Source organism: Acomys minous, assembly GCF_964271855.1.
Source record: "Acomys minous genome assembly, chromosome: 1".
Taxonomy (NCBI): Eukaryota; Metazoa; Chordata; class Mammalia; order Rodentia; family Muridae; genus Acomys; species Acomys minous.
The window spans coordinates 78,565,746-78,574,371 of record NC_140483.1 but is presented as its reverse complement, the minus strand read 5'-3'; the positions used below and the strand labels follow the sequence as shown (position 1 = coordinate 78,574,371).

The 8,626-nt window shown below is 37.8% G+C and overlaps 1 protein-coding gene across 4 annotated transcripts in view; it reads right to left on the bottom strand.

Moving 5' to 3' along the window:
* Positions 1-1,428: 1,428 nt before the first annotated feature.
* LOC311591254 (contactin-associated protein like 5-1-like) overlaps positions 1,429-8,626 on the bottom strand; it is an 869,459-nt gene continuing 862,261 nt past the window's right edge. For all 4 annotated transcript variants that reach the window (XM_084770689.1, XM_084770692.1, XM_084770691.1 and 1 more), the window contains one exon: positions 1,429-8,496. In XM_084770689.1, coding sequence (XP_084626815.1) covers positions 8,300-8,496 — 197 coding nt within the window. In that variant the 3' untranslated portion in view covers positions 1,429-8,299. The remainder of the gene's footprint in view (positions 8,497-8,626) is intronic.

Sequence of the window (8,626 nt, the reverse complement as noted above, 5' to 3'; positions counted from 1 at the left end):
TGTGTGTGCATGTGACACACACACACACACACACACACACACACACACACACACACACATACACATGACTAAATTTCAAGTAGCTTTGTGGAAGACCTCAGTGCATACGTATTTCATTAAATGGGCTATAGGAATTATTTAATTTAGTCTTCAGGATCTGTGAAATTATTTTTGTTTTCCATTTTTTATTAGCAAAACTAGGTTTCTATGCTTGACTGATTCTAACCACAAAATTAACTGTCAATATACTGAGGAATTGCATATAAAGGTTGGGTTTGTCTGGCTTTTGTACCCATGCAACTGTTATAACCTGTGGTACTGACCCTGGATCCATGAAGTGCTATAGACCTCAGTACTTTAAACTGACTTCTGATCTTTTTCTTCTCCCCCCCCCCTTTTTAATTATTTCTCTAATAAGAATCCTCAGTATATTTTAAAGGAGTGTCATATATTCTATGGCTCCACTCTAATCACTACTACAAATACAACAAAAATTTGTTCCCTATCCATTGATTGATAAATCAAATATTCAATTTTTTGGTTTCTTTTTTATTATATTCTCCTGCATTCCACCATCAAATCTCACTGATTCCTTCTAAACTCAGATATACTTAGAATTTCTCTAATACCTATTGTTCCAGTGCTATATTCCACTCTAGGGAGTTTGTTTCTGTGCATGAGACAGTCTTGTGTAGCTCAGGCTGGCCTCAGCCTCACCTTGTAGCCAATGATGATCTTGGATCTTTGATTCTCTTGTCTTTGCTGCCTGAGGAATAATGAAATCATAGGAGTGTCCCACCATGCCTTGTTCGATGGGGGCTTGGGATGAAACTCAGCGTATTTGTGTGTACTATGAAGCCCTTTATTAACTGAGCCACATCCCCATCCCATTAAACCACATTTAGTTTTTGTTAATAAGTCTATGTCTACCAGATGACTCATAAACACAAGTATAAATAAAAAATATAGGAAGACAAAGATACTCCAGAAAAACATACATCTGTTTTTTTTAAATAGAGCTATTGTGGAAGTGACAGTTTTCTAGAAGAAAGAAGTGTAGGCAAAATCAGACACAAGTATGGGTGCAGTAAATCAACATTAAGAAGGAGTCTGCAAAGCTATAGATATCCTGTAAGAAGTTAGGATGGTTCAAGAACCTTTTTATCAAATCAATGAGCTTGCTCAAATGCACTCTTGTACCTGATGTACAGTTTGTTATACTCAGTTAAACATGAGAGAACCCAAGACAGTGCTTTGAGCTACACTAAAATCAATAATCCTAGAGAGTGGGAGTTTTTTTGCTTTTCAATGGGTCATGCTAGCTAGGAGTTGATGATCTAAGAAATCAAAGTGGGCACTGAGGGATTAATTACTCGACTTCTCATTAAACAAGAAACAACACTGAAAGGCAGATTTGTGTTCCGCACAAAATGATACAAAATTCTCTTTATTAAATATACAGTATTTACAAGTAAGTTTTCTGTACAGCAAAAACATAGAAAACAAAGAAGCCCAAGGCAAACAGTAACTTTCTCCATATGGTATACTAAGACATGGTACATCTTCTAGAAAACAGCCTTGGGATGAGGCAACATCATATGAGACTAAGGATTCTGTTACAGGAATAAAAAACATAATGTCCAAAGAAATGAGAAGTCTCCAAAGGAGAGGGGCCCATTCATTTTATCCTATAAAGTTGCAATGAAAATGGTTCCATCTGAGGAGGCCATTCATGGAGGCTCCAAGGTGACAGAAGGCCTGTTCTGCATACCCAGTGCCTTTTTCATGTTCTCTGAGATTGACTGGTGGGATATGAAACTTGGCACAGTATAATGCTAATGAAATTATGACCAGGCCATAATCAACAACACACATCAGCTGTGTCATAACTTGGGTCTAGGCTCCTAATTTTAATCTGATATTTGATTCAATCTTTCCATGTTTACTGAGGAGCATCAAGGGAAGTGTGTTCACAGGTTTTCAGGTGGTATACACTGTGGGCGGAAGAGTGACATACTTTCTATCATTATGCATATGATTAGATGACATGAGCAGTGAAGGAGAAAGGAAGATTACTAGACTGACTCCAATATTTCTAAAATTCCATCTATGGACTATTGATTAAGGGCAATGGACCTGAGGATCTTGATCATAGTTTATTTAACTTAAATCTGCCATTAAGGTGCTCAAACTGGTCAGATAAAATCAGTGTGGTGATAATTCCAAAGCATTCTTTGACTGTATTAGTGAACATAAAATTTAAAAATAACTGGGGTAGGGTGAAAGTGCCATGAGAAAATGAGTAAAACATTTCTTATTCAGGACCTGTAATACTGCCTCTTCCTTAAGCTCTAAGACAAGTTCATGAAAAGGCTCCTGAGTTAGGAGCCAGAGATATGGGGAGAGGCACCATCCTTATTTCACGGTGGAAGCTTTGGTTCTCAGCCATTGTTTGCTCCATGAATACCCTTCTCCTCCTTGGCACGATCCCATCAAATTTGTTCTAACACAAAAGCCCACTCTTACTTATGATTTGCTCATGACCACTTATCCACTTTGTAGATTACAAACATTTCAAATGACAGAACACTAGCTTACAAAGTACACCATTACACTACAGAATGTGCTTCTTACTCTTCCTCAGAGTACCTTAATGCAAACACAGCAAAAACAACCATTAGAACATTGTATGAGTTATTTAAAGAATTTCCAAAACAAAGAGGTGATACTTCTCTCCATACAAAGTAGGTGTGTATATAGTTTCCTGGATAATGGTAATGTTTGAGGAACAGAGCTATTAATTCTCTCTCTCTCTCTCTCTCTCTCTCTCTCTCTCTCTCTCTCTCTCTCTCTCTTTCTCAGTCTCTCTTTCCCTCTCTCTCTCTCTCTCTCTCTCTCTCTCTCTCTTTCTCTCTCCTTCTCTGTCTCTGTCTCTGTCTCTGTCTCTCTTTCTCTCTCTCTCTCTCTCTCTCTCTCTCTCTCTCTCTCTCTCTCTCTGTTGTATAGTTGTATATTTTCCCTTTTTTGGTGGATCAACTATTTCTAATGTAAACACAGAGATGAGACAGAAGAACAACAAACATTTTCAAAACAAATGACTTGAGGAAGACTGTGGGTAAGACCAAAGAAGAGTAGAGAAAGCCCCAGGAACTTGTGTATAGAAGTGATTTAGCCAAATTGTGAGTATTTTAAAGAAAACATTTGCAGTCTGTGTGAGAAACATGAAACAGCACTGAGTCAAACTTCAAGAAATGAAGCATGTTTGCATTTGCCTGGACAGTTAACCTCCTTTGCCATTTGCAGGCATATCTCATGTTTATTTATTTAGTTAAAACATGGCCTGTAGGACAGTTGAGGACCAAGCATACCCAAGCAATGGTTTCAGGAACAATGAGTGCCAAGTCTATATAGGTAGCCATGAGCCTTTTGCTAGACTGATGCTAAAATAGAGTTGATGGATTGTAGCTCTATAAAATTCAAAATAAGCAAAGCAGTTTGCAGACAAACAAACTAAGCAACAGCTACACAGATTGGTGCCTATGTTCATGGAGACAATGGGGATGTTAGGAATGAATCCCCCTAGTGTGAGTCTTCTAATGGTGGTGATATAGTTTGTAAAAAGAGGATGCATGCTCTTCAGGGTGGGAAATATTCATCTATGACATATAAGTATGACACCATTTTGATGGACAATAAATTAGTAAATTATTCACTCAATAATTTCTAGTTCTCAGATGTTTCCCTAAAGATATAAAATATTTCTTTAGGGCAGAGTGGGAAGAGTAAAAATATAGACTACCAACCAGCTTAAAGGACATATAGAAGAACCATGACATAAGGGACTGTCCACTAGAGAAATGAAAGTAGAATGGGTAGAAGTAGAGACTGCTCTTTTCTGCCTCCAGTTTTCACATGGGTCCACCATATGCAGCAGCATACATTTGTAATGGCTTAAGTAGAATTGACACAGGAACACAGAAAATTTTGTATCCTTCTAAATGTATATGATATAGGCAGAGATAATAGCCCACACATTGGTGGAGTCAGATGGTCCTGTCTGATTTGGAAGTCAGCCGGATTTATAATAGAGTCCCAGACTAGCCAGGGCTACATAGTAAACCCCAGCTACAGAAATTATGGTTGAGACAGGGACCATTTGTTCTTCCTCTCTCCAAAGAGACCATTTCCTCTGGTAATTGTCTAAAGAAATTTGTCTGCATGGGCAGTTAACTAGCTTGAGGAAGGGAAATACAGCAGTCATCTCTGATAGAATGAAAAGACATGAAATTTTAAGAATTGTCCAGAAATGTGTGGAAATTGTTTGTAGATTAGCCATGCACACTCCTTGCTCTGTGTTCCCTGGTGCTGTGTGTACACTTCTGTTTTGGTAAGATATGTTGATATGGTTGTACTGTAAAGTCTACCAGGACAGCAAATATTTGTATATTCAATGCCAACAGAATGCTTGGAGTCATGGACACTTCAATAAAGGTTTATAAATAGATAGCTGCATACTCACTTAATTCTGGTACTGCTTCTCCTATAATGTGATATTAAAGACACCCAACAAAGATTGAGAATTAAGATAGAGCCACTTCTCATTTCTAAAACAAATAAAGTTATAAAATAGTTCCAGAGTTCTTCAAATGGACCTGAGCTAATTTATTTGTGACAGAGACATGAAAAAAATGACAAATATCTATTTTCCTAGCCCAATTCTTAGAAAAACCACAGCTATCTACATTATGTATGGGCTGAATAATGCAGCTGATGCTAAAAGTCTTTTAGGTAAACAAACATACAGATTTTTCCAGTGTAATAATAACTATGTAGAAGCCCCTTAGGATGGGATATTACATGGAAATTTTGGTCTTATTGTAAAGGGACACAAATTCTTTACATAAACAGTAGGTGGAAATGATTGAATATTAAATAATTAGAGGCATCAGGAAACCTGTATACCACAGGGAGAAGTAGTGGCAAAAGAAGGATTGGAACACTCTTGAGTTTTGTTTTAGGGTGTAATTGCTTGAAGGTGGAAAACACAATTGAATAATTGCATAAACCAAATTGCTAGTACCCCTTAAACTGGCTCTTTTCTCTAGCTGTGATGACATTCAGATTAGGAGGGTGCAGATTACTAGCATTTTACTTGGTGTATTCTGTGGGGTTGTGAGGAAATTCTGGGTTAGTCCTGAGACTACTTACAATAGTGCACCATATTGGCATGTATCCAACATTTGGTCTATATGCCCAGTGTTCTGGTCTGGACATTTTGCACATCTAGGGATGAGGAAAATAGCATGTGTGTTGTGCAGAGTGCAGAGACTGGCTTCATGCATTTCCCTGTGTGATTATCTGTAAGTACATATTAGTGGATGAGAAAAACTGTATACACACGGTTGGCTTTGTAACTTCATTTATATTAACATCACATCAGCAAATGTGGTGGTTATTTCTTAAGATTCAAGTAAGAAAATATTCCAGTGTGATTGTTCTCCCTTTATCTCTCATTTTGCTTTTAGATATGCTTAGGGATAAACTGGCGTTTATTCCCAGTGACAAAGGAATATGCAGCCAAGCAAAGGGGTGCATTATATATAACCATTTATAGAGCCAAAAACTCAAAAATAGAAACTGGAGAACAGTGAAGAAAGAGCAGAAGGAAATAGACTCTTGATAATTCTAATTATATTAAATGATATTTTCCTTATTTTTCTAAGTATATCCATCTCAGGTTTATTATATAATTAAAGTTCAATTGCATATAGTAACTCTTTTTATCTTAAAGCATTTGTTTTTTTAATTTTTAAAAATTTATTATAATTTATTCAGATTACATTCCAATTATTACCCCATCAATTGTATCTTCCCATTCACACTCATTAAAGATAGAAAATTAAAAAGTACATCTATGTTAGAATTGTTTGAAATTCACTAGGAAAAGGATAACAGCATTCTAAAAAAGGAAAAGGGTAGGTAACAATTTACAGAAAATTTTAGGGAAAGAACATATATTTAGGACAATATCTCATAGTTGTGGACTGGGCCACACTCAGTCCTTACCTCTGTAGCTTTTCAAGGCAGGAAAAGCTACAAATCTGAAAGTGGATGAAGCTACTGGGGGCTTTGCTATGAACCTCCTTGTCCATGGCAGTTCTAGACAGTCAGAGGTAGGCTACTTACTAAGAAGATCGATGGCCTACTGATTGTCAAGTACCTACCTCACAAATCAAGTCTGCCTTACAAAGGGAATTTTTCAGTACTTTCTCATGAGTGGATCTTAGTTCTATCATTTTCTAAGGCCTGAAGTGTGGGAGTGGCTTCCCCCTTGCTTTTCCCCCAAGGAGGGCGAAGGGCAGAGAGTTAAGAATATTATTACCATAAAGTGACCAAGATTACCCACCATCAACAAATTCAAGATATCTCTTTGAATGAATTGTATGCTCTGATTCCAAAAGAACCCAAAGCCTGAGATGTGTTACTAAGTTATTTAGGCACATAAGTCAACTACACCTTTGTGTACATGGGTACAGGTAAAGACTGGAATTGTGATGTGGTTCACAAACTGAAGGCTCCCCTGAAATTCTCTGAGCTAGAAGTGACCACACAGCCACACGTTACGGCTGGTCCCTTGCCTTTTGTGAAATAAATAGCTCAGTTGTCAGTGTGAATTCATTACATGTGTTTTAGAATGTGAATCCTGCTAATCTTCTTTACCAGGTCTTTCTAGATTGGATGGACAGGGATGAATCTCCTTGATATTTCTCATTTTTCATATAGCTCTTTTCCCTCTTTTTTGCCAGGTTTCCTAAAAATTGGGATAAGATGGCCTAAGCCTTTTCATGGAGCAGGTGTAGACTTTTACTTGAATTCTGTTTATGCTGTCACAATGCACACGTGTATGTTTCTTTATTTCAGTACAACAATTTTAGCATAGCTAAAAGTTTCTTGAAATGTGGAGAAGGCAGTTGTTCAGGTTTAGAAGCAGATACTTTCTCATCCTTTTCTTGTAGCCTCTTGGTTACAGAGTACTATTTCTTGCTTCAAAACTGAATAAAAAAACAGAAAAAAATAACCACTCACTATTTAGTCATTCTATATTAGAAATTACTGAGACTATGGAAAGAATGGTGAATGGAGTCTGGGGAGTACATATCGAGTAGACATTAAACTAACATAAATAAACAACTCTGGTTGCTTGGGAAATGTGATGAAAACAAGCAGGCCAAAAGAGTTTCCCGCTGTCTTGGGTCCTGCATGTAGGTATTCTTATAACAAGCCTTCCAGTTACAGTCTCTTTGTTCTTAGAGATGTTGTGAAAGGCCATGGATCTCTAGCCTCTACTCACTCAGCTGGAAAGAAATCCAGGTTTCCCCACCCCCTATGCAGTTAGATTCTTCCAGATATTTAAGTCCTAAATGAAGAAAGGCTCCACGCAGGACAAATGACCCCTGATTTGTTAGAGGGCACACACTAACATGGCTCCTTTATTCTTTTACCCATGTCTTAGGAAGGAATGTCATGCATATTTTTCAAATACCTCCTTTAGACACACACACACATACACACACATGCATGCACACACACACACACACACACACACACACACACACACACACACACACACACAAACACACTAAAATCTGTTATCTCTAGAAGCCTTTCTTGGTAGCATAATGTCTCCCAACCTTTTTCCTCTCTCTCACAGGGGACCTAAAAGAGCAAATATTGCTTTCCCTGGGTGGATTTTTTTCCTTCATACCCTGCTGCTCTATTGGGTTCCATGATAAATTCATACCTTAAAGGATGACTGACTGTCTTCTCTGTCACACACACATACCCTCTTCTGCTCTCAATCCATAGTACCTAACAGAATGGTATGGGACAGGGACAATGTTAAAGGCAAACACTACAGAGCTCAAGTCTGATGGAAGTTTGCTAGACCAAGTGCCTGAGAAACTAAAGAGTGAAGTTTAGAAACTGGACTATAAACATGAAATGTACATGTGTGTACATGTGTCTCTTCCTGGTTTACAATAGTGAGGTCTGTGTCTCCAGTGGTCATTATCACAATGACACATATATGAGTGGACTACAGTAGCCACAGCTACCTTATATTCCTGAGCTGGGTCAAGGAGATAAGTGCTCTCAGGCAATGTATACATGTTACAAAAAAAAAAAGTAATAGTAATAGCAGCAAAGGAAAGAATAGGAATGTCTAAATTACAAGACAGAGAAAAGAAGAGAAAAATAGGGAAATGCCACAATGAGGACTACCACGTGATCTACTGGCAGCTCAGATGAAGTACTCCCGTTTGCACTCGGTGGCTGTGTTTTGCAAGTCAATTTCATTTCTAAAGCAACTGTCTAAGTTTTCTGGGTATTCCTTCTCCTTCATGTGATTGGAAAGGTGTGACTGCTTATGCTGATAGAGGAAGCGGGTCACGATTCCGATGACACAAAAAGTGATAAAAGCCACCACTGCTATGATGCCTGTAGGGAAAACAGGAAGAAAGAGAAGAAAGATATCACTTAGAATATTCTGTCTAGACAAGGAGATGCTTTGGTAAAAAAAAAAAACCAACTAAACCAACACACAAACACAATTCTACTGTATATCCAG